Source organism: Schistocerca americana, chromosome 2, assembly GCF_021461395.2.
Source record: "Schistocerca americana isolate TAMUIC-IGC-003095 chromosome 2, iqSchAmer2.1, whole genome shotgun sequence".
NCBI classification, from domain to species: domain Eukaryota; kingdom Metazoa; phylum Arthropoda; class Insecta; order Orthoptera; family Acrididae; genus Schistocerca; species Schistocerca americana.
In genome coordinates, this window is record NC_060120.1 from 273,583,695 (window position 1) to 273,611,195 (window position 27,501).

At 39.0% G+C, this 27,501-nt stretch overlaps 1 protein-coding gene across 2 annotated transcripts in view; it reads right to left on the reverse strand.

Annotated features, from left to right (window-relative positions):
* The window catches only part of LOC124596336 (transmembrane protein 104 homolog), a 98,847-nt gene that overhangs the window by 19,418 nt on the left and 51,928 nt on the right, over positions 1-27,501 (reverse strand). For both annotated transcript variants that reach the window (XM_047135438.1, XM_047135437.1), the window contains exons 5-6: positions 6,233-6,297; positions 3,305-3,335 (exon numbers count right to left, since the gene is read on the reverse strand). In XM_047135438.1, coding sequence (XP_046991394.1) covers positions 3,305-3,335; positions 6,233-6,297 — 96 coding nt within the window. The remainder of the gene's footprint in view (positions 1-3,304; positions 3,336-6,232; positions 6,298-27,501) is intronic.

Consider the following 27,501-nt stretch of genomic DNA (forward strand, 5'->3'; position numbering starts at 1 on the left):
TGTGACATCATCCAACTTCATGTGCACATCTGCTTCCACATTCTGTGTAAGGCTTAAGGGTGAAATCATCAAGTAATGTGTACAGCAGGCTTTGGGTAGTATCCATGTAAGTGACCAAACACTCTGATACCACTCTTAGCTCATCACAAAAGGGATCAATGGGCACACCAAAACATACCAGAGACTGCACATAAAGGTTGGACTATTTTCACTGTGGATAGGTAATGGTGATTTTTATTGGTCCCGTAAATTACCTTTTGTACAGGTACATACTTGTAATACAGGCCACATAATTTTGCTTACATCTTGACAAAATACTTATAATATGCTACACAGTAAATACATATAATGCTTTGCACAGTATGTATGCAATGCTAAATGATTTACATCTGAGTTAAAAATAAATTTTTGTGCACCATATATTGTACATGAGTAGTTTTAATTCTAGTTTAGTTCCTTACACTAATTTGTAATTCTAATTTCTCGTAATATGGCACATAACATTGATCATTCACAGTACAATCTTTTTCTCACTCTCTGCTCATGTACTCAGACACGCTGCAGAATTCTTCTTATATTAAAAACATTTTTTAGGGATGCAGGGAACATTATCTCAGTTTTGAGATTTTGTCAGTCCCTTGGAAATGCATTTTCATTTTTGTGATGGTTTAGTTCCCCCATACTGTGACTCCATGTTGCATGTATGGTTCAAAAACTCCATGTAGACAGTGCACAGGAGGTCTTGATATGCATATTGAGCCAGTTGCTTCGTTATAAATATCACTGAGCTTAGCTTGTTGGATACAGTATTTATCTGCTGCTTCCAATTTAGCTCACTTTCTATTGTTATGCCTATGAACTTATCTAAATTAATTCTTCCCATTCTTTTTCACCTACAAAAACATTTGTGTGATCTTCCTTTCACTTAGTGTTGAAAATCATGTACATAGTTTTTTTCAGACTAATAATTAACTCACTGTCCATGAGCGATTGTGCTGAATTACTGACTGATACGAAATTAGTGCTTCAAAATTGTTGGAAAGATTTGGCACAATCACATCATCTGCATAAAGTATCTTACTTTCATTTTCATATGTTTGTTATATTATTTACAAATAAATTGAAGAACATAGATCCCATAACAGATCCTTGAGGAACACCATGATCAATGCTTCTAACTTCTGATCTGTATAAGTTTTTAAAGGTTACATATTACCTCCTATTACTCAGCTATGATGTTATCCAGTCTGCTGCTTGTCCACAAATACCAGTGTTGTCTAATTTCTTTCCTAGGACTGCATGATTAATTGCGTCAAATGCTTTGGATAGGTCAAGGTAATTCCCAGACACTACCATCTGATTGTTGAAGGCCTGTACAATAAATTCTGTTAATGATCTAATTGCTGTTTCTGTTGATTTCCCTTGCTGGTATCCATACGTGCTGGAGTTAGAATATTCTGCTTTTCCAGATAAGCAGTTAGGTTGTTGAGCATGAGCACTTCTAATATTTTGGAGATGTGTGGTACTAAGGGTACTGGTCTGTAATTATTCTGCTTTAATTAATTAAAGTTGACCAGTAAATACTCTTTTTGGAACGAGCAGTTGACAACATTCGACAGTGCTGTAACATTTCTGCTGCCAACTGCTTGTTTAGGTAGTTTGACACTTCATCATGTCCAGCAGACTTTTTCGTTTTAGCTTTTTTATAACCTTTGTCATTTCCTCTTTAGATACTGGTTTCAGGAACATTGAGTGGCTTGGCTTATCTTTCAATGTGGTCTGACGAGTTCCTTGATTACTGTTTCCACACTTTAGGTGTTCTGCTGTATCTACATAGTTATTATTCAGAACATTGGCAATTTCTGTTTTGTTACTCACTTTCATACTTTCTATTTCCATTTATTTTCTGTGTGTATTTTTTGCAGTCCCTCTCAAAGTTTTAATCTTTTTTTATTGATTCTGAAATAATCTCATAAACTGATTTAGCTTTTTCTTGCCCTACCAACAGTTTGAACTTCCATTGTTTGTAGGTTTCAATACTTTCCCTCCATTTCATCATTCTTTAGGTGGGCTTCTGTTCTATTATTTCCTTCACTGCTTTTTTTTTGAAGATTTTCTTTTCCTCTTGGTTTTTGGAAATGCTGTATTGAAGTAATGTGTTAAAGTTTCTTGAAAAGCATTGTATATTTTATCTGTTCCCTGAGCTTAAAAAATGGCTAACCAACAATCTTTTCTCAATATTATTTTAAATATATTGATGGCTGAAAAGCCTAATATCTCTTTCTGCTTTTTAACTTCTGTTTGTGAGTTTCGATTTCCGTTTACTGCATACGGCTGTACAAAATGATCAGAAAGTCCTGTTTGTAGTACCTTCATTACATATTCATTGCTATCTATCTTAGTGATAATATTATCAATAATTGATTCAGTTTCCAAAGTTATTCTTGTATGTTCCATTACAGTTGCCTATATATTGAACTATATTAGCATCTCCTCGAATTTTTGCTTCAGGATGCAACTAACAGCAGAAACTGACAAACATTCATGAATGGCATACTGTCTCCTTAGCGTGTCTCTTTGTGCGTGGATGCACACACATGTGGACATCCACGACTGCAGATGCTGAAGGAGAGCAAAAGGTCCAAAGATAATGAGATTTCATGTTTTTTAAAGTGTACCAGACCCATTAATCACTTGGAAGTGAATTGTTGTCTGTGCCAGTTTTTTTATCTATTTTTATGTATTTCTTAAGGAATACTTGATTTACCTTTCTAATACGCTATCATCAGTATTGGAAGGTCTAAAAATTTCATTGCCTGAGTACCTGCCAGTCAGAATTATACCTTACATTTTAGTAGCAAAAAATAAACATCAAATTTAATATGATCACCTTTAATGCCTAACCATAACCAAATGCTGCCAGAAAAGATGATGTCCTCAAACATGGAGCAACTGATTGGATTTTTATGTTCTCTATGTTTTAGATTACAGAATAAAGAAATTAATTTTTGTCAAAAACTTCTCTTCCCCCCCCCCCCCCCCCCCCCCCCCCCCCCCAAAAAATGAATCATTACCAGAAAGACATCCTTATTTTGCTTAACTACCGTTTTTCCTGAGCTCAGACACATTATCTTTTAATCACCCTTTCATTCTCCTTGGCTGTTTCCTTTCAAGTAAGTAAGTACTATTATTCCTTCCTGTTTATGCATTTAAAAGTATCAATCAATATTAAAGCTCAAGTGTTAGCTCATATTTGTTCTGACAAGCACTGAATGGTGTGCACATTAAACTCAATTATAATTACCTCTTGTAAAGAAAAGGGATGCCATCTGACCCTGTGAAATGAAAGCAAATATTAACGAATGGCCCTCAAATACTACACAAAAAAATGAAAACAGCAGGTATTATTAATAGTTTCCAAGACATACAATAAAACTGAAAGAACAAGAAAGTAATCTTTTTCTTTTCCCAAACAAAAATGGTATACAGACTATAAATTTCACTTCCTGCAACAGCCATGGACAAGCCAAGCTACAGTACTCACCTAATGTGTAATGGTCACAGAGATGAATTGGGCAAATAGGATGGAATGTGGTATGAGCTGACAATAGGAGAAAAGCATAGAATTGGAGAAACAGGTCACAACAGCAAAATAATACAACTGTTGTAGTCAGTAAAGATTCAGTTCAATGGCTTACAGGAGGTAAAATTTTTAAAACAACTAGTATTAAGCATACCAATTAACTACTAATAGCTAACATAATGTAATGTAGTATACAAGGGACATGTGTGCCTTTGTGTGTATGCTAAAGCATCTTTGTATTTAGAATAAAAAATTGTTGACAATCATGCCAAAAATGAAACTGCTTCTAAAGAAGCTTCTAGCCATAAAAGGAAAGTTTCTGTTCAACTTACGTCACTATTGTTAAAGGAAAATTTTAAGCTTTTCTAAACTCCACTGTGAGAGTAACTGTTTAATATTCTTCCATAAAGAAAACTGTATATATCGAGGCAGCAGAAACCAAGGCAGATGAACTCCAAAAACAAGTTGTATGACTTTCCCATTACTTGAATATGAGAAACATCCTGCAAAATGCTTTGTGATGAACTAGAAAAAAACAGTGGCTAGAGGCAGGTTTATTATTCTCTATCACTGTAAACTGAAATCAGCAGCCATGTATCCAATGCACCAGCAACGATGTAGTAATGTTTAAAATAGTGTGTGTACATTTTATTATTTAGGGAGATTCCAATATGTAGGTGAAGTAATTAATGAAAACAATGGAAAATGTTTGAAGATGAGCAGACTACCTGTCTCATTCCACTTCTTCAAAATATCAGTGGCATCCTGTACTACGGTGCAACCAATGAGGGTGCCCAAGAACACAGTGGAAAATGGGAGAGAGAATATCTGTGGAAAGGATAGGTGTGACCTGGCATCAAGTGGAGGAAGAAAAGTGATGGGAGGACTGAGCCAAATGGAGAGGACTCGTCAGCACCCAGACCCAGCAGTAGCTGGAGCGGGATCTGGATACAACAACAACAATCAATGAAAACCAATGGTGACATAACTATTGAACTACAACCTTCACAATAGATCTGAAGGCAACACCTCATCCTTGAACGTGTCCAACCGTTGGCATCTTCCTTGAACTACATACTTCAGTACCACCACCACCACCACCACCACCACCACCACCACCTGTGATTGCCACCTCTGACCAGAGGAAGCTTCAAAAGGGTAAAGCTAGCTGGAAGAGGACTTTGTTCATGATTGCATCTTGTGGCATAAACACCTCTTGCTTATTTTTTACTGTCCAGTAATCAATGAAATGCGTCTCTGATCTACACTTAAATTTGAGAAGCTTCCTTGCCATGCTGTTGTATGTAACATTCTACACAGCCAACTCGTGGCTTATTTCTATCTTGTTATGAAAATGAAGGAATAGTTGCACCTAGCCATTCCATTTTGTACTATTACCATGTTCTCTTTCTTGTAAAATAAACCCTGTCCTTACAACACAACAGTTGGTGTTGAGGAGTTTTCTATCTTTCAAGTGCCAATAATTCAGGGTAGAGTCTTAGTATAATTCATGCAGCAGCAGTTAAAACTGCTGCAGAAAGTTCAGCTACAGCAAACTGATATTCTAAATACAATTGTAACACAGTTACTTAGTGTACAAGTTCAACCACAACAGTTGACAAAGCCCTGCTACACACTCTTCTTTTGAAGAGACATGTGAAGATTGGAACTCATATGCACAGCAATTAGTTACGCACTTTCAGGCTTGCCAGGTACTTGACTTAAAGGCAACAAATAATTTTTACTTGCCTTTGATAGGTTTTGTTTCTACAGATCTGGTACGGAAAGTTCTGGCAGAACGTACATACTTTAAGATGAAAGGAGGCCACTAATTTGTATGTGTACTTTGATCCATCAGGGGCGTTATCAGAAAGCCAGCAAATTTTCACTCTTTTTTGTGTGCCTGTCGACAACTCAATGCTCCTTTGGTGAGTTGTTTTCCTCTGAAACTTCTAGATTGTTAGAGAACTCTGCTCAGCTTAGAAAAATAGCAACATTAGCTTTCAGAAAAATCTGTGCTATCTTTACTGTACTGTACCATACTTAGTTCTTATTATAACAAGAGCAGCCACAAAGCAGTAGCCAGTCTATAACTCCACAGTTTCCTCCAGAAGTGAAGACATGAATATCAGGTCTGGATCCCCAATACACACAGGTTGAGACAGAGATGCCACTATAAGTGATCTAACCGTGAATGTTAATGGCACTATGTAAGGTCTCTTTGTACATAGCACTGTCATCCATTTCATGCCTGAGAGATAAGTCTGACAGAATTCCTTACATTTTGAGCACCCTACAGTAGGTGAGGTAATGGTTATAACCTAGACAACTGAAGTGTTACATTCTGCAGACTAACAATTAAGAAATTTATCCAAGGTATTGGCAGCACATTTCACACCATGGCATGTCTCAGGTCACTATATGATTCCATCCTCTAAAGAAATATTCTTAGTTTAATTAATGACTTTACCAATAGTAATGCATGTTATCTACCCACATTTAGCAACAGACATTGTTTTAATGAAGCACATCTCGCAATAAAAGTAACACATATAAACATAATTTTACTACTCAAGCAGATCTTCACATTAAATCATATAAACATTCGCTAGGTAAAACATTTGCTTCCTTACTACATGTTACACTCACCATTTCAATTTTTTCCTGGATCATGTAGTACCGCTGCAGCTGGCTTGGAAACTTTTCCCACGAGACTGGAAAAATAATTTCCTTGTGAAAAGTACGTTCACAGGACAGTACATTCACTACCTATTGTTTTAATGTGTGTGTTTTGAAACAGCTAGCACAATTTTTAACAGCTAATTAAGATCAAGATGGGCACAAATTACTTGATTCAAAACCTAACCTATGGTGAATATTTGAACTCAAGAAACCAATGTACCCACCAAGGAATTAAAGCCAATCTCAGGTGATGTGCCATTACTTGTCACAATGTCATCTCATGTCACACACAGTATTTGACCAAAAATTTAATGATCAAGACTATTAGTTCCTTTCTCAGACAGCAAAGAGGAATGGGTTGTGGAAAGTTAGGAAATCACTTGGACCCTAGGATGAGTGTGATTTACTTGTTACATATCAAAAACAAGAATCAAACTCTCAAGAAGGTTGTCCATACAAGTCACACCAGGCACATAATAGAAATAAAAACTAACAATGGAGTTAAGACCCAGAGTCCAATAAACAGGACAAATAAAGGCATGGGGAAGATAAAAATAACATATAAAAATAACATCAGAAAATCATTTAAAAGTTAAGACAGTTAGGTAAACATAAGGAAGAAAATTATTGTTCTCCTGTTTTCATCCTACTTATTTAGTTTTAATCGAGCCACTAAATTTCTGTTCCTTCCCCTCTTGCCCTTCCTATTTTCATTAATACATTTTTCACTTCTGTCTGCATTTCTCATGATTTGCTTCTGTGCCTATTTATTGTTAATTATCACTGTTTGGCATGCAAACGTTGTGCAAAAGAATGTTGCTGCTTCAAAAGTTCATAAAATACTTATTTCTTACATTGTTATTGGATAGGTAAAAAAAATCTACTCACCAAGCAGCAACAGGAGAACACACACATTAAAGAGAGAAGTTTCACTAATGCAAGCTTTCAGACACACTTTCCTCTTCATCCCATCCAGTAAGTCTCCCCTGACCCAGGGTTCCGAGTGATTTTTTACAAACTCTACCCGTTTTCCTAAATCTCTCAAATTCCTTTCCCTCCACCCCTCTTCCTTTCCCTTCAAACCTTCTGCTGGAAGGAGCAGCCACTGGCTCTGGAGGGTTGCCCAAGTAAAACTTTTTTTTTTTTTTTTTTAATTTTGTGTGTGTGTGTGTGTGTGTGTGTGTGTGTGTGTGTGTGTGTTTGTTTGTTTGTTTTTCCTGCTGCCACTTGATGAGTAGATTTTTTACCTATTCAATTACATTATATTGCCAAAACATGATTTTCTTGTTGATATTCCTTATACTGCATTATTCTAAGTACAGTCACCCGTACAGATATCCAGGTTTCTCCGATCATCAATGTGCACTTGCGAGTGCCACACACATCCATCACTGTACCATGTCCATAGCAATGGCTTGCATTGTGAGTAGTTTCCAGTCTTGATCACCTGAGACGGATGAAGCCAAATGTCTATGCATACCCAGTGACTCTAGCAAATACCAAAAGAAAGAAACTCCAGTGAATCGCATGACCATGCAGAAGATCCTTCATCACATCTGCTATACATCCACTCTGGACTTGTCATCTGATTTCCCATATTTAGTACTATTACTTGGAATTTGTACTGATGCTGTAGACAACTCTTCTTCGTCTTCGTCTTTGTTTTGTTTTCATTTTTCTCAAATTTCTTAATGTCTTACTGCCCTACCTTAAAATTTCTAAACCTTTCCCCTAAATGTCACAAAAGTGTTCCAGTTTGCCTTGTCTCTCCCTTCCATAACTAAGTGCAGTTTCTCGATCATTTGTCTTACCATTATAAACTCTCTTAAGTCAAGCTGATCTCTACCCAGTACCATCAACCAATCTTTCAGTTCTTCTGACTTTTATACTTAACAGAACATTTAAAGTACAAGATCCTAGAATGATTGTGTACTACTACTGACATTTGTCCACTTGTACTTTCTCCAGCAGCATGGTATGAACCCCAACCTCTGATGTTCCACATCTTTGCTAGCCCTCTTTTTTTGCATGAATGTTTCTGGAAGCACTGCCACATAACTACAGCCATAGTTGCAACAAAAAGTGAAGAAACAAAATTTGACAGCTTTGACAGCACACAGGGTAACAGTCACAAAATATCTGAACTTTCCCCAGGGTGCATTGAAACATAAAGAGGTCTGTAAAACAAGAAGATCTCATTTCAGGTATTCATAAAATCCAAACGTATTTTTACAAATGTGCTACATAGGACAGAACATTGTTTGAAAGTTACAGAAACTGAAGAGATTCACATTGAGGGAGACTGAGACAGGTTACTGTCATGTATTGTACACATAGTATACGGACAGAGAAACGGCAAAAAACACAAAAAGTGTAACAAAGTGCTATAGTGTAGAGTTAAATAAGTACTGCATTAAACAGCTCTGAGTGGTGAGCTTCAGTGTTACATCTGATAACATTCTGAGAGTGTACAGGATCCCAATAAGTAAATTTCAATTAGAGACAGCATTTACTTCTTTACCTAAATTCACATAAACACTTTGAAACCCATATTATTTTGTGTGGCAGAGTGTACTTGTGCACCACCATCTTTTCCCCCCTTTCCTATTCCAATCGCGAATGATCCATGGGAAGAGCATGACGAGTTTATTAAAAATTTGTCACAGCTGTATATTTTGGTGATCAGTTTCAAACCGACTGGTTCATTCTCAAGACTGGCCTATTGAGGTTACCCTGAAAGTGCCTGATCTTAATGACAACCATCTAAAATTGGCAAATACATGCATCACACAGTGATTGTGGATAAATATCACTATATACCTATGCTCACTAGATGAGTAAGAAACAGTTTGGAATAAAACTGACTCGTATAGTGAGCATATGTGTATTGTGACATTTATCCACTATCACTGTGTGATGCATGTATTTGGCAATTTTTGATGGTTGTCATTGAGGTCAGGCACTTTCAGTACAGCCTCAGTACGTCAGTCCTGAGAATGGACCAGAAGGTTCAAAACTAGTCACCAAAATATACGTACTGTAACTGTGACAGATTTATAATAAACTCTTCGTGAACTAAAAGGGTTGCTGGTCCCACATCAACAGAATGTTGAAATTGCATAAATGTTTGTAAGCTTCTATGTGACTCAAATCTCTATAATTTTAGCTTTATGATGTTTTTGAGAAACATCTGTAAGAGGAAGCAATATATTGGTTGTGTCTTCCAAGAACGTACACTCACAGAATTTTAAAGGTAAATTGTAAATTACATAGTTATGGATAACACTTTACTTGCAGTGTGCCACTGCTGTTAGATGAAGATCTATGATGTGTTAACAGTTACTAAACAAACCTGTGATGAAATGTGCTACACTCCTTTCGATCTGCATTTCCTCTATCAACCCTTCCTGGTATGGTGCTAGGATAACAAGCAGTAGTCGAGAATCACAAAAGAAATGTTTGTAATTGTTTCCTTCATGGGTGCACTACACTTCCTGAGCATTCTTCCAATTACTCTCAGTCAGACATCTGCCATTCTTACAAATATTTTTATATGGCTATTCGACTTTAAATCATTCTGTATGTATAATGTCAGATATTTAATCAATGTGACTGTTTCTGGTGATTGATCAGCAGTCATATATTAGTTGACCTTTCAACTTATTTACATACTATATGTTACATTTGTGTACACTGAGGGTCAATTGCCTTTTGCCAATCTCTGCAGGTCTTCCTGCATTTTACTACAATTTTCTAGCACTGCGATTCCTCTAGATATGACAGCCTCTTCTATAAATACATTAAAACATAAGAAATTGGAAAAAAGTATGAAATTAAGAAGATGGGACCTGGATAAGTTGAAAGAACAAGAAGTTGTTGACAGTTTCAAAGGGAGCATTAGGTAACAGTTGATTAGAACAGGGGATAGGAACACAGTACACAGCAAATGGGTAACTTTAAGAGATGAAATAGTGGAGACAACAGAGGATCGAACAGATAAAAAGACAAGGCCTAGTAAGAATCCTTGGATAACACAAGAGATATTGAATTTCACTGATTAAAGGGAAAAAAAACATAAAAATGCACCAAATGAAGCAGGCAAAAGGGAATACAAAAGTTTGAAAAATGAGATTGACAGAAAGTGCAAATGTCTAAGCAGGAACGGTTAGAGGACAAATGTGAAGATTTTGAAGTATAATTCTCTAAGGGATATGTAGATACTATTATGAAATGGCCTTCCCCAAAAGTCATAGGAAATTTCTAATACCACCTTTTTATATGGATCTGAACGTTTGTCTGACTACTTGGTGCTTCCTACGACATTATAGAGATACACACACAAGTGTCATTTGACTCAATTTGTTAGAAAGCTGAGTATTTTGTGAAGATTTGTAAAATGCTTTTGGAGGAACGTACATTGTCATCATTATCAAGAGATTGTCATTAACAAAATTACGTACAAATGCTTCATTGAATGTATAATAAAGAAATTGAAGGGATAAATATTTGGCAGAAAATATTAAAATGCTGTGGAAGTGTTGGCATAGGTGGCCGGCACCTCTAATTACCATAATTACAATCGATTAACGAGTTAACACAGAAAAGAACCTTTATAATAAGAAACAGCTTAAAAGTTATTACCAAGTGATGTATTTTCATGTTATTTATTTTTATGTCCTCCTCTGAAATTAATAGTCTTTGTAATTACATTTCTAATTAACTCTCCTGTTGTTTACATTTCACAGTTTTCCATTTTCAGCCTCAAAGGCTGTAACTTTCCCATATGCAGTCGGATAAAGCACAATATTTGTAATATAATTTAATGTTAGAAACCAAATCCATACTGTAATTAATTACATAACTAAAATAATATGACAGACATTATTGTAATTAAAGTTCAGAATGATTTTCTTATGGAAAACTAAAGATATTACTAGAAAAGATTGTTATTCAAATATTGTATTTTATATCTTATTCAGCTGTAACATCAATTTCTTTATGTTTTGTAAGTTTTAATTGTAATATTGAAACTGTACAAATTTAATAATGCTTTATTTTGGAAGCTATTGTTAAATTCCTATATAAATGGATGCAGCGAGACTGCGAGTGAGTTGTTGAGTCTGCTTGAGAGTGTGTTTGAAAGGCAACCTGTTAGGTCAGTTTGTCAAAAGAGATCATCAAAATGAACTCCAGGAAAAAGGTAAGTAATTTTAAGTAACGATCAAGTAGTATGGAGTATCATTGTAATACCACCTACAGTAAAATTAAAGAGGCCTTTGGGGAAAAGAGAAGCAGCTGTATGAATATCAAGAGCTCAAATGTGAAGCCAGTATTAACAAAAGAGGTGAAAGCTGGAAGCTGGAAAATGTATATAGAGGATCTACAGGGTGAAGTGAAATTCACACACTCTGGCTTTGCAACGCAACTCCTCACATACCAGCAATAAAAAGGTGTCAGTCACAAAATTTCGTTCGGCGAGTACATCTGGCAGAAAAAGGATGTTAAAGAATGGCAACATGGCAACATGGCAACCTGGCAACACTGTAAACACGTGTATAACTTCCTCTGTCGGCACATATTAGTACAATTGGTACAGTGGATAGAGTTTGGGTTAGCATGCAAGATGTTGATGGTTTGATCCTGGGTTGAGGCACACGTTTTTTTATTTGGCAAACATAGTCCAGGTGGTAAGATACCTGGAACCTTAATCATCAACAGCAATTACAGCAGGTCCCCTAGAAAACATTTGCACTTACGTTCTACGTCATGGGCACAAATTCATTTGCACCACTTCATCTACTAGACGTGAAACCTGTTTTCTTTATACCCTTCTCCAATGGTCCCATAGATTAGTACCAACTACTATTCCTGCTTCGTTTAAGTCCATTACATTTTGTTAGGGCCTTACCTTACCAATAGGACCAGCAGTGTGCTTTGCGAATAATGTCCAAACTCTGTTATTATTTGTATGTGGTATCACCATGGTCCCACTAATTATGCCTTTCAACACTGACTCCAGTAACGGCATGCTTTTTAGTACATATCTCAATGCATTATTATATTAGCAGCTTTCACTCAGTTAATACTAGGCAGAAATCAAATCTGCATGTGGAATGCACTTCCTTGACTCTTGTGCAGAAAGGAGTGCAGCATTCTGCTGCATCCATTTTCAATAAGCTACCACAAGAACTCAAAAATCTTAGCAGTAGCCCAAACGCTTTTAAGTCTAAACTGAAGAGTTTCCTCATGGCTCACTCCTTCTACTCTGTCGAGGAGCTCCTGGAAGAGCTAAAAAAATAAGCAAATTCCAGTGTTACATTCTTGATTTTCTTTATTTAAACTAGCGACGTGTCGCCTGAATATGTTTCTTATTTTTCATTTTATCTGTTTCTACAATCTACAACTGAATATGTTTCTTATATTTCATTTTATCTGTTTCTACAATCGTGTTATAATTTCATGTATTGACTCGTTCCATGACCATGGAGACTTCTCCTTAATGTGGTCCCACGGAACAATAAATAAATAAATAATTTCTTTCCTTTCTCAGACGTTATGTCTGGTTAAAAATGGAAAGTGGCGCAGACCTTGATCTAGCGTGACTTCCTTTTAACTCTGTGGTATATGTTACATTGCATTTAGGAACTTTCGGGTAATTGAACATGTATCAATAATTACAGATTTCTGTAGTTGTATATATATGTTTGGATGTAGCTGTATTGTGTTGATGTACTGGTGGATATTGTGTGGTACGACTCCTGTAGTTGATAGTATAATTGGTGTAATGTCAACTTTATCCTGATGCCACATGTCCTTGACTTCCTCAGCCAGTTGGATGTATTTTTCAATTTTTTCTCCTGTTTTCTTCTGTATATTTGTTGTATTGGGTACAGATATTTCGATTAGTTGCGTTAATTTCTTCTTTTTATTGGTGAGTATGATGTCAGGTTTGTTATGTGGTGTTGTTTTATCTGTTATAATGGTTCTGTTCCAGTATAATTCATATTCATCATTCTCCAGTACATTTTGTGGTGCATACTTGTATGTGGGAACATGTGGTTTTATTAGTTTATGTTGTATGGCAAGTTGTTGACATATTATTTTTGCTACATTGTCATGTCTTCTGGTGTATTCTGTATTTGCTAGTATTGTACATCCACTTGTTATGTGATCTACTGTTTCTATTTGTTTTTTGCAAAGTCCGCATTTATCTGTTGTGGTATTGGGATCTTATATGCTTGCTGTAATATCTGGTGTTTATTGTTTGATCCTGCATTGCAATCATGAATCCTTCCGTCTCACTGTATATATATTGCCTTTTCTTAGCCATGTGTTGGATGTGTCTTGATCGATGTGTGGCTGTGTTAGATGATACGGATGCTTGCCATGTAGTGTTTTCTTCTTCCAATTTACTTTTTTTGTATCTGTTGATGTTATGTGATCTAAAGGGTTCTAGAAGTGGTTATGAAATTGCAATGGTGTAGCCGATGGTTTTATATGAATGATTGCTTTGTGTATTTTGCTAGTTTCTGCTCATTCTATAAAGAATTTTCTTAAATTGTCTACCTGTCCATAATGTAGGTTTTTTATGTCGATAGATCCCCTTCCTCCTTCCTTTCTGCTTAATGTGAATATTTCTGTTGCTGAATGTATGTGCTGTATTCTATATTTGTGGCATTGTGATCGTGTACGTGTATTGAGTGCTTCTAGTTTTGTGTCACTCCATTTCACTACTCCAAATGAATAGGTCAATATTGGTATAGCATAAGTATTTATAGCTTATGTCTTGTTTCTTGCTGTCAATTCTGTTTTCAGTATTTTTGTTAGTCTTTGTCTATATTTTTCTTTTAGCTCTTCCTTAATATTTCTATCATCTATTCCTATTTTTTGTCTGTATCCTAGATATTTATAGGCATCTGTTTTTTCCATCGCTTCTATGCAGTCGCTGTGGTTATCCAATAAGTAATCTTCTTGTTTAGTGTGTTTTCCCTTGACTATGCTATTTTTCTTACATTTGTCTGTTCCAAAAGCCATATTTATATCATTGCTGAATACTTCTGTTATCTTTAGTAATTGGTTGAGTTGATTCGTTGCTGCCAGTAGTTTTAGATCATCCATGTATAGCAAATGTGTGATCTTGTGTTGGTATGTTCCAGTAATATTATTTAGCATGTTGGATAGTGGTTTCAGAGCAAGGCAGAACCAGAAAGGGCTTAATGAGTCTCCTTGGTATATTCCACACTTAATCTGTATTGGCTGTGATGTGATATTATTTGAATTTGTTTGGATATTAAGTGTGGTTTTCCAATTTTTCATTACTATGTTTAGGAACTGTATCAATTTAGGATCTACTTTGTATAAATCCAATATCTGTAGTAACCATGAGTGGGGTACACTATCAAAAGCTTTTTGGTAATCAATGTATGCGTAGCGTAGCGACCTTTGTTTAGTTTTAGCTTGATATGTCACCTCTGCATCTATTATCAGACCAGTTGCTCTTTACATCCTCGTGCTCCTTTGCAGCAGCCTTTTTGTTCTTCATTTATAATTTTGTTCTGTGTTGTATGTGGCATTAATTTCTGTGTAATGACTGAAGTTAATATTTTGCATATTGTTGGTAGGCATGTTATGGGGTGATATTTTGCTGTGTCTGCTTGATCTTTAGGTTTCAGATAAGTTATTCTTTGTGTAACTGTATCAGGGACTGTGTATGGGTCTGCAATGTAACTGTTAAATAATTTAGTTAGATGTGAATGTGTTGAGGTGAACTTCCTTAGCCAGAAACTTGCTATCATCATCATCATCATCATCATCATCATCATCATTGTATCAATGAATCACGCAGAACAATATCTGTCAGAGGGGTAATGTGTGTTAGGTGGAACAGCGCGCAGGACTGATGGCGTGTTTATACTGTATGCGCTGTCAACCAGACAGGGACTAGTTGCGATGAATTTTTTCATTGTAAACCTCTAAACCAGTGGGGCAGATGTATGGCATACACAAACAATGAATATGTGGATATGCTTCTGGTCCTTGGTGTATCTGATAACCAGGCTTGTGTTGCAACTCTTGAATATGCTGCTAGATATCCTCATCAATGGCATCCAGATAAAAATGTGTTTCGTCTCTCCTTCCACCATCGCGTGACAGAGGTCATCCACAGACTCGCCGTACTCCAGCTACTGAAGAAGCTATTCTGAGGTCATACACCAAGAACCTTGGCAAAGTACACATAGCATAGCAAGGTAGCTGGGTGTCTAACAATGCACGGTCGTTAAGGTGCTGCACTAGCATGGGCTGCACCATTATCATCAGGCTTTCACACAACACCTGCATCCTGCAGATTGCCATCAGTGGATGCAATGCTGTGAGTGGGTCCAACAACAACAGGAAGCCAACGATAACTTCGTGAACACCATAATATAGTTGGACGAAGCAGCATTCACTCATGAGGGTGTCTCCAATATGCACAATGCCCACCATTGGTGTGCGATTAACCCGCACGTCACCTGCGACCACGGAAATCAAGTTCGCTTTGGTATCAATGTCTGGGCTGGAATATTGGGCGACAGGTCTTTGGACCCCTACATGTTACCTGACCAGTTGCCTGCACGAAGGTACCATGCATTCCTCTCAAACTATCTGCCTGATGCGCTGAAAAATGTTCCCCTACATGTTCGGGCAGAAGATATGGTTCCAACCCGATGATACACCTCCACACTCTGGAATTAATATGCGACAGTATTTGTACAGAACATATCCGGGAAATGGCTCTTTGTATGGCCAACATGTTCACCTGACCTAAACTCCCTGGATTTCTTCCTGTGGGGTCACCTGAAGGAGCAGATGTACTCTACTCCATTGACGAATGTGGAAGAATTGGTAGCGCGTGTTCATGCTGCTCTTGATATGGTGAATGCAGCTTTGCTGAGAAGGGTCCAAATCCGGCGGGATGCACAATGTTTGGACATGCAGGGAGGTCGCTTTGAGCATCTGTTGTTCTGAGGACAACATATTGTGTTGTGAAGGTCATTCGGTCATTAATATGGACATCATTATTGTCACTGGTTGCTAATGTGCAACAACTGAGCGCTCATATTACATGAAGTATAAATGACCAGTAGATCATGTGTTATTGTACTGTGCTATATTGATATTGTTTTTGTAGTTATTCTGTCCTATGACAGGTCATCTGTTTCAACTGCCTCTTTGTTCGTGTAACTACTTATTTGTTATGGTCAGTGTTACAAAACATTGTAAATTTAGGATACATGTGACCCAAGAAATGGTGTATATTTCGGTATGAAATGTCAGAATGAAATTAGCAAATAAACAAAATGCGCCCCAACCCAGGAGAGAACCCTCAACCTCCTGCATGCCAACCAAAACTCTATCCACTGCACAAATTGTACAGCATGACTAATATGTGCTGACAGAGGTAGTTACCATACATGTGGTTACAGTGTTGCCAGATTGCCACTTTTTAACATCCTTTTTCTGCCAGATATACTTGCCGGATGAAATTTTGTGACAGACATTTTTTTATCGCTGCCATGTGAGGAGTCGCACTGTGAAGCCCGCGTGCACAAATTTTGCTTCACTCTGTATATAAGGGGGATGAACTAGAGGGCGAGATTATACAATGGGAAATTCACATTTATGAAGATGAGATTGGAGATATGGTGCTGTGAGGAGAATTTGACAGAGCTCTGAAAGATCTATGCCAGAACAAGGCCGCAGTGGTAGACAATATTTCGTCAGAACTACTGATAGCCTCGGGAGAGCCAGCCATTACAAAACTCTTCCACCTGGTGTGCAAAATGTATGAGACTGGCGAAATACCCTTAGACTTTAAGAAGAATGTAATAACTAACACCAATTCCAAAGAAAGCAGCTGCTAAGGTGTGTAAAGATTGCCAAACTATAAGTTTAATAAGGCATGGTTGCAAAATACAAAAACAAATTCTTTATAAAAGAATGAAAAAGCAGCAGACCTCGGGGAAGATAAATTTGAATTCCGGAGATATGTAGGAACATGCGAGGCAATACTCACCCTATGATGTACCTTAGAAGATAGGTTAAGGAAGGCAAAATTAAATGTATAGCGTTTGTACCTTCAAGAAGCCTTTTAAGAATGTTGACTGGAATACTCTCTTTGAAATTCTGAAGGTAGTAGAGGTAAAATGCAGGGAGCGAAAGGCTATTTATAACATATATTTAAACCAGACAGCAGTTATAAAGGTCGAAGGGCATGAAATGGAAGCAGTGGTTGAGAAGAGAGTGAGACAGGGTTGTAGCCTCCCCCCAATTTTATTCAGTCTGTACACTGAACAAACAATAAAGGAAACAAAAGAAAAATTTGGTGTAGGAATTAAATTTCAGGGAAAAGAAATAAAAACCCTGATGTTTGCTTATTACATTGCAATTCTGTCAGATACAGCAAAGCACTTGGAAGAGCTGTTGACCATAATGGACATTGTCTTGAAAGGAAGATGTAAGATGATGATCAACAACAGTAAAACAATGATAATGGAACGCAGTTGAATTAAATCAGGTTATGCTAAGGGAATTAGATTAAGAAACGAGATATTTTAAGTAGTAGACGAGTTTTCTATTTGGGCAGCAAAATAACTGATGAGGGCTGAAGTAGACTGGCAATGGCAAGGAAAAGCTTTTCTGAAGAAGACAATGGAAAATCCAGGCTGGACTGTAACAATATTATGAAAAGGATAGTTGCCACTCACCATATATTGGAGATGCTGAATTGGAGATAGGCACAACAAAAAGACTGTCACAAAGTAAGCTTTTGGCCAACAGGGCCTTTGTCGGAAATAGACAAGACACACGCACACACACACACGCACGACCACAGTCTCTGGTAGCTGAAGCCTCACTACAAGCAGCAGCAGCAGCTGCTGCTGCTGCTGCTGCTGCTGTTGCAGCAGTGCATGATGGGAGAGGCAACAGGGTGGGGCTAAGGAGGTGGCTGGGGATGGATAACAGGGTGGGGGAGTGGGATGGTGCTGTGCTGCTGGGGAGCATGCAGGGATGAGGTGAGGAGAAGGTAGAGCAGCTAGGTGCAGTCGGGAGGTTAGATGGAGGGTGGGGGAGAGGTGGGAGGGTAGAGGAAAAGGAGATAAGCAAAAAGACTGGTTGTATTGGTGGAATAATGGGCTGTGTAGTGCTAGACTGGCAACAGGGAAGGGGCTAGATGGGTGAGGACAATGATTAACGAAGGTTGAGGCCAGGAGGGTTATGGGAACATAGGATATAGTGCAGGGAGAGTTCCCACCTGCCCAATTCAGAAACACAGGTGTTGGTGGGAAGCATCCATATGGCACAGGCTGTGAAGCAGTAACTGAAATGAAGAATGTCGTGTTGGGCAGTGTGCTCAGCAACAGGGTGGTACAACTGTTTCTTGGCCAATTTGTTGCTTGTCATACACACATAGAATGCAGCACAGTGGTTGCAGCTTAGCATGTAGATCCCTGGAGTCCATCTCTTTCCTCACACCTACAACTTCCTGCACTCCTACCTTCTACATGCTTCGTAAAGTACATAAACCCAAACACTCAGGATGCCCCATTGTCGCCTGCTACTGTGCCCCAGCTGAGATAATCTCTGCTCTCGTAGATCAACACCTTCAACCTATTACCTGGAACCTACCCTCTTATACAAAAGATACCAACCACTGACTCTCCACAGTTCCTGTTCCTTTACCATATGGAGCCCAGCTCATCACCTCCCTTTACACTAACATCCCTAATGCCCGTGGCCTTACCGCTATTGAACGCTACCTGTCCCAATGCCTGACAGATTCCAAACCAACAACCTCCTCCTCAGTCACCATGACCAGCTATATCCTCACCCACAATTACTTCTCCTTTGAAGGCATTGCCTACAAACAAATCCAGGTATGGCTATGTGCACCCACATTGGCACCATCCTACGCCAACCCATACATAGGCCATCGAGAGGAATCCTTCCTAAACACCCAGAATCCTAAACCCCTTGCCTGGTTCAGATTCATTGATGATATCTTTGCAATCTGGATTGACGGTGGGGTCACCCTATCCACATCCCTCCATAACCTCAACAGCTTCTCCTCCGTTCGCTTCAACTGGTCCCACTCACTCCAAGAAGCTACCTTCCTAGATGTTTATCTCCATCTCAAAGATGGCTACATCAGTACCTCTGTCCATATGAAACCTACTACCCACCGGCAGTACCTCCACCTTGACAGGTGCAACCTTTTCCATACCAAGAAGTACCTTCCATACAGCCTAGCCACTCATGGTCATCGCATCTGCCATGATGAGCAGTCCCTCTCGAAATATACAGAGGGTCTCACTGAGGCCTTTACAGACTGATTATACTCCCAACCTTGTACAAGAATAAATCTCCTGTGCCTTATCCTCCCCATCACCCACCACCTCCCAAAGTCTCACCGTTCAGCCACAGAGGAGCATTCCCCTCACAACTCAGTACCACCCACGACTGGAGCAACCGAATTACATTCTCCACCAGAGTTATGACTACCTCTCATCTTGCTCTGAAATGAGAAATGTCCTGCCCACTACCCTTCCCACCCCTCCCACAGTTGTATTCCACCAAACCCACACAATATACTCGTCCATCCCTACACAATCCCTGCTCCCAACCCCTTACCTCATGGCTCTCATCCCTGTAATAGACCTAGATGCAAGACCTGTCCCATACATCCTCCCACCACCACCTACTCCAGTCTGGTCACAAACATCACCATCCAATCAAAGGCAGGCTACTTGTGAAGCCAGTCATGATCTACAAGCTAAGCTGCAACCACTGGGCTGCTCTCTATGTGGGTATGACAACCAACAAGCCGTCTGTTGGGATTGGTTGACAAGACACATTCTGAGACATCAAGGGATCACCAGTTTAGTATTGGAGGGAAGTGTGGGGGGTAAAAATAAGAGAGGGAGACAAAGAGATGAATGAGTAACCAGATTCAGAAGGATGTAGGTTGCAGCAGATACTCAGAGATGAAGAGGCTTGCGCAAGATAGTGTAGCATGGAGAGCTGCATCAAACCAGTCTTAGGATTGAAGACCAACAACAACAGAATGGAGTATTTGAGATTGGTCTTTGATGTACAAGGAAGAGCAGAGAATTCACTACGAAAATATGCAACATGTGCTTTCTTTTTCCAAGATCTGTACTGTTTCTGTCACCATGGCTTACAAAGTTGATCTGACACATGTAGGCAAGACTGCATTGTGGAGCTTCTTTAGGTTACAGTTTGTAGAGTTCTGTAAACAGTCTTACTGAATGTACACTATTAAGTATTCAATAAATCTGATCACACAGTATTATGCTTTTTGCTACATCACAGTTAGTCTTTTCACTTTGTTTCCACATTCATCTCCGCTGCAGCTATCAACCATAGTTTCCTCTAAGTCACAGAAGTGATATCTCTTGTCTTGGGTATTCCACAGTGACCTGTTCTCATTCACAAAACCTATAAGTTTCTCTACACCCACAGTTGGTAGTCAAATGCAAAAAACAGCCAGACACAAGCCACAACAGATGCTCACTTGCACTCGCTTGCACCAGCTATGTCCAACCAATCCCATTTCAATGGGATCTGTCTGTCTCACCAGCCACAAGCAGTGGATACAGCCCTGTGACAAAACACAATAAAGCCTTGGAATTAGCCAGCTGCTTGCACTCATATATGGCCATCCCACTGGTCAGACCTATGGGGCTCCAATGGATGTTAAACTTAAATGCTATTCTACATGCATGAAAGGGTGCAGGGCAGACAAAACTTTAAGAATAGTGTTTCAGGAAGCAAGGAGGGAAGATCGGGACATCGAGGTCATAAGAGATAGAGCACAAGCTCAGATTGTGACAAAGATGGGGAATTAAATCAGCAGTGCCCTTTCAAAGGAACCCTGCCCTCATTTGTTGGGAGTGATTAAGGAAAACCATGGAAAACCTAAATTTGGATGTCCTGATGCGGGTTTCAACAGACATCCTCCAGAATGTACATCCAGTGTAGAGTTTCTGAAGAAATTTAAAGACTGAATATGTTTGCGGGACATGTTGTGCAAGGATTATAGCAATATAGATATGTGGGAGTATCCATCTTGATGCAGTCTCCAGAGATCCTCTACCATGAGAATAGAACAATCTTTGGACTGTGCAGAGAGACAGAGAGAGAGAGAGAGAGAGAGAGAGAGAGAGAGAGAGAGAGAGAGAGAGAGACTCATCTGAGTCTTTGTCCAAGGCAGTTGCATGTATTTATGTTGGCTAATAAAGTTTACATAAATGTATCCTTTGGATTCGTTATTTATGGCAGTCATAAATACTGGCCCCTACTATGGTATACCTACAGATGCAAGAAATGCAGCACATTTTTCATATTTTAATGAATCCATAAGGATTTCATGTGACAGAGAGAGAGAATAAGTCAGTCAATCTTTCACATTTCTGTTTTTAGGTTTTACTTCTGATGCTTACTGGAAATGAAATATAAAAACCAAAATATCGACACTTAATAGTCGTTAATTCATAAAATATACTTGCTTCATTGCTATAGGTGTTAAAAAAAGTCCAGCCAATATCCAAGCCGTCTGCCATGATGAGCAAGTGACAGACTTTTTTTTGCAAATCTAACAGTTGCTAAATGCTTCATTTCTTCTTTGAATCCAAGATACAGTATTAGGAGTGACCTGCATAAAATAGGAGCAGAAACTGGGCGCACAAATGTGGGGTTTGTGGAGGTCTTTCAGCGCCATGATCAGCCCTGGGAAAATACTGCTGTAAGGCATGTTAACACTGAGCTGAACAGAATGGTCCAGACACCGGCAAAATCTCACGTAAGTGTTGTTCCAGTTAATGCCATTGGTAGGTGGGGACACACTACACATGGTGTGCACCTGAATAGGAAGGGAAAAAATAAGTTAGTTTCTCTATTAGCAGAAACTGTAATGGGTGCCACAGTCACACATGGGGCGATCCCTGTGGTTAATGGGTCCAGGCAGACGGGATTTTTATGTTAAAGCCAAAGTCCAGACAGACAACAATCAAGGTAAACAGAATAAACGAAACTTCATGTACAGTCAATAGGGGCAAATCTAAGGGCAGTATCAACTAACTTCATCAAAATATCATCGGAATAAAAAATCAAGTAGATGAGCTATTAGTGTGTTTAGATGATTTCAAAAATAAGAATGAGATTGATATACTCTGTCTGTCTGTCTGTCTGAACACCACTTAACTGTAGGGATGGATAGTGTCAGTATAAATGGGTATAATGTAGCATCTTACACTTGTGGATCTAGGATGGATAAAGGAGGAGTTGCCATTTTTATAAAACAAGGGTATAAATACAAAACTGTAGAAGTAAGCAAATTCTGTGTTGATCAGTGCTTTGAGGTTTGCACATGTGAACTTCAGCTAGATAATGTAGTATTGATATTAGCAACAGTGTACAGACTGGGAACTATTCTTAAAAAAAGTTTGACTCACTATTATACTGTGTCAGACAAATAGAAAAAGTTATTAATCTGTGGTGATTTCAATGTAAACTTTCTAATTAATTCTGATAGGAAAAGTGAACTAGAAGTGTTATTAACAACATATAACTTAGAATCAATGGTCAATTTCCCTACACATATAGATCAAGACAATAGCACTCTAATAGATAATGTATTTGTACAGAAAAAGGATGTAAAACAAACACATGCTTTCCGTGTGGTAAATGGGTTGTCAGACCATGATGCACAACTGATTAACTTACAAAACCTAACAGGGTGTATAATTCAGAAACCATTCAGTAAAATTGTGAGGTTGCTCAATACAGTATCTATAGAGCACTTCAGAGAAAGTTTAAGAAATGTTAATTGGGGAGATGTATATAATGATCCAAATGATAATGATAAGTGCAACATATTTCTTGATAAATTCATATCCCTTTTTGAACATTGTTTCCCAAAGAAAATAACTAAATGTAACACCACACACTTTTCGAAGAAACCTTGGATTACTACAGGTATTAAACTGTCTTCAGAAAGAAAAAGAAAACTCCATGAGATAGAAAGAACTAGTAAAGAGCCAGAAGTAGCTTTACACTATAAAAATTATTGCAACACACCGAGAAAAGTTGTAAGGAAATCAAGAAATATGTGTGTTAGAGAAGAAATGAAGAACTCCGGCAATAAAATCAAATCAATATGGAATGTTGTTAGAAGGGAGACAGGAAAAGTAACCACTGGGGTAGGTAGTATTACTATTAAAGAGAATGAGACCATCCTAACCAACATTACACAAGTAGCTAATGTATTTAAAAACCATTTCTTAAGTGTAGGAGTAAAAATTGGTGAGAATAGTTCAAAAGAAAAAGCCAGGCAGTACACAGAAGAGTCAGTTTTGAAAAATTTTAGTCAGATTAAGTTCCACCTAAAAACCTCTTGTGCTGGCCGATTTTACTCAGTCGCTTAGGCGCTCTGCAACTTCTATGTACCTATTTTATTTGTCTGACAAACCCTGTTTTCAGGGCTATATTTTATATGATTAATGTAACTATGCAGATGTTTGCCTAAACGATAAGGACATATCACTTCATGTTGTTATAATACTGTAAGTACCAAGAATCTTTCTCACATCTTGTAATACAATATTTTCCTAATATATGTTAAACTTCATTCTTGACTCATGTTTCATACCTTAATATATATTACAATGTTCATTGTCCCCAGGCCGTCTTCTGAAGAAGATAGATTTATATCTATTGAAACCTAGGTAAAGATTACTTTATCCTTTGCAACTGGTCGGCTGCTCTTAGTCTGATCTTGTGAAATAAGTAAAATCATTAAATCTTTGAAAAATAAATGTTCTGCTGGAGTAGATATTAAAACAATGTGGAGCAATTACAGCTGATCTTCTGAGTCACATATTTAATCCACCACTAACGCAAGGTATTTTTCCAGACAGGTTAAAATATGCCATTGTCAGGCCTCACTACAAAAAGGGGGACACCACAGATGTCGACCATTAAGAGCCAGTATCCTCGCTTTTCAAAAATCTTCGAGAAAATAATGTACTCAAGAGTGGTTGGCCATCTCTACAGTAATGGGATACTTAGTAAATCACAATGTGGATTTAAAAAATACTGTTCCACATATACAATTTCACTGTCCACATAATAGAGTCTTTAAATAGTAAAATGTCACCAACAGGAATCTTCTGTGACTTGTTCAAAGCATTTGATTGTGTGAACCATGACTTTATGTTGCAGAAATTACAATTCTATGGTATAAATGGAATAGCATACGAGTGATTTAAGTCATATCTACAGAACGGGAAACAGAAAGTCTCTCTATATGGGTCAAGTGATTTAATTAAGTTTGCCACTTCATCTAACTGGGGTAAAAATAACATTAGGTGTTCCACAGGGTTCAATCAAGGGTCCACTTCTGTTCTTGATATATGTGAACGACCCCTTCTCATCTGAAACAAGAAGCTGAACTGACACTGTTTGCTGATGATACAAGCATCATTATTAATCCAGTAAAAGAAACTCCAACTGAAAGTGATACAAATAAGATCTTTGGAAAAGTAATTAATTTGTTTTCTGCAAATGGGCTTGCTCTACACTTTGAAAAAACACAGTACATCCAATTTTCTGCTGCAAAAAGTACAGTTCCTTCAATAAATATAACACGTCAATTAAGTCAGTAAACAAGGTACAGCATACTAAGTTTTTGGGTGTATGTATAGATGAGAATCTTAATTGGACAATTCACATTTTGGATTTTTTTTTTTTTTTTTTGGTTTTAGGGCGCACAACTACAGTGGTCATTAGTGCCCAGACTAAATTATGAATGCACTGCGAGGCACAATGTTAAAACAGCAACGAAAAAGGACAACACTATAAAAGGCACATTAACAGGCAAGGGATTGAAAGAAAACAGCATAATCAAATGTCCTTAGACAGGTTTGTCAAGTGGATAACACGAAGAAAGCGAGCAGCTGCTCCTGGGTCATCCGCTAAAATTTCATCCAGAGTACATGGCAGCCCAAGATCAATGCGCAGTGTATTAAAATTCGGACAGGATGTTAAAATATGGCGTACCGTCAGCAATTGCCCACATGGGCAGAACAGCGCCGGCGCAGCCATCAGCAGATGGCTGTGGCTGAACTGGCAGTGTCCAATCCGTAACCGGGCCAAAACGACCTCTGCCCACCGAGAAGGGCGTGAAGAGGTCGCCCAAGCCGTGGGGAGAGGTTTCAAGGCCCGAAGCTTGTTTTCAGTAAGTGTAGACCAATCAGCATGCCACAGCGATAAAATGCGCTGACAAATGACCCTGCTAAAATCAGATGAAGGCACACAACAAGAAGTTGTCCGAGGCTGGAGGACCGCAGCCTTGGCCGCGGCATCTGCAGCTTCGTTCCCAAGGATACCGACATGGCCAGGAACCCACATAAAGGTAACCGGAGAACCGTCATCCGCCAGCTTCTGAAGAGAGCATTGGATCCGGTGCACGAAAGGGTGAACTGGATACGGATCACAGAGGCTCTGGATGGTGCTCAGGGAATCAGAGCAGATGACATAAGCAGAATGTCGGTGGCAGCAGACGTAAAGAACAGCCTGACAGAGGGCAAATAGCTCAGCTGTGAAGACCGAACAATGGCCATGGAGCCGTTATTTGAAACTGTGTGCCCCGACAATAAAAGAATACCCGACACAGTCATTGGTCTTAGAGCCATCTGTATAAATGAAGATCGTATTAATGAGCTGCGAACGAAGTTCGACAAACCACGAGCGGTATACCGAAACTGGGGTAACCTCCTTTGGGAGCGAGCTGAGGTCAAGGTGAACGCGAACCTGAGCCTGGAGCCAAGGTGGCGTTTGGCTCTCGCCCACTCTAAAGGTTGCAGGGAGTGGAAAATCAAGTTGCTGAAGGAGGCGACGAAAGCAAACTCCAGAGTGTAGCAAGTTAGATACATACAACCCATATTGACGGTCGAGAGAGTCGTCAAAAAAGGAACGATAAGACGGGTGGTTGGGCATTGATAATAGCAGACAGGCATACCGACAAAGCAGTATATCGTGCCGGTGGGTTAGTGGCAATTCACCGGCTTCAGCATGAAGACTCTCGACAGGCCTAGTATAGAACACTCCGATCGCAAGACGTAGCCCCCGATGTTGTATAGAGTTGAGGCGGCGTAAGATGGACGGCTGTGCAGAGGAGTATACAAAGCTCCCCTAATCCAGCTTTGAGCGGACGATCGACCGATATAGGCGAAGTAGAACAGTTCGATCTGCTTCCCATGATGTACCACAGAGAACATGGAGGACATTTAAGGAACGGGTACAAAAGGCAGCCAAATATGACACATGTGGAGACCAGCTAACTTTTCCTGTCAAATGTAAGACCTAAAAATTTTGTTGTCTCCACAAATGGTAGAGCAATGGGACCGAGATGTAAGAATGGTGGGAGAAACACTTTGTAGCGCCAGAAGTTAATACAGACCGTCTTCTCGGCAGAAAAACAGAAGCCATTGGCGACACTCCAGGAGTAAAGACGGTCAAGACAACACTGAAGACAGCGCTCCAGGAAACACGTACACTGCACGCTGCAGTAGATGGTAAAATCGTCCACAAAAAGGGAGCCCGATACATCAGCTGGGAGGCAATTCATTATTGGATTGATCGCTATGGCAAAGAGAGCGACGCTCAAAACTGAGCCCTGTGGCACCCCATGCTCCTGGCGAACAGCGTCGGACAGGACAGAACCCACACGTACCGTGAACTTTCGATCCATTAAAAATGCACAAATAAAAAGAGGGAGGCGACCACGAAGGCCCCAAGTATGCATGGTGCGGAGAATGCCCTCCCTCCAACAGGTGTCGTAAGCCGTCTCCAAATCAAAGAACACTGCCACTGTCGGGCGTTTCCGCAAGAAGTTATTCATAATGAAGGTCGACAAGGTAACCAGATGGCCAACAGCAGAGCAGCGCCTACGAAATCCACATTGTACATTGGTAAGTAGGCGTCGAGATTCGAGCAGGCAAACCAAACGAGAGTTAACCATTCATTCCATCACCTTACAGACACAGCTGGTAAGGGAAATGGGTCGATAACTGGAAGGCAAGTGCTTGTCTTCCCTGGCTTAGGAATCGGGGAATCCGGACAACAATACATTCGCGCATGCATGTGGGAACATGACCCTCAATCCAGATGCGATT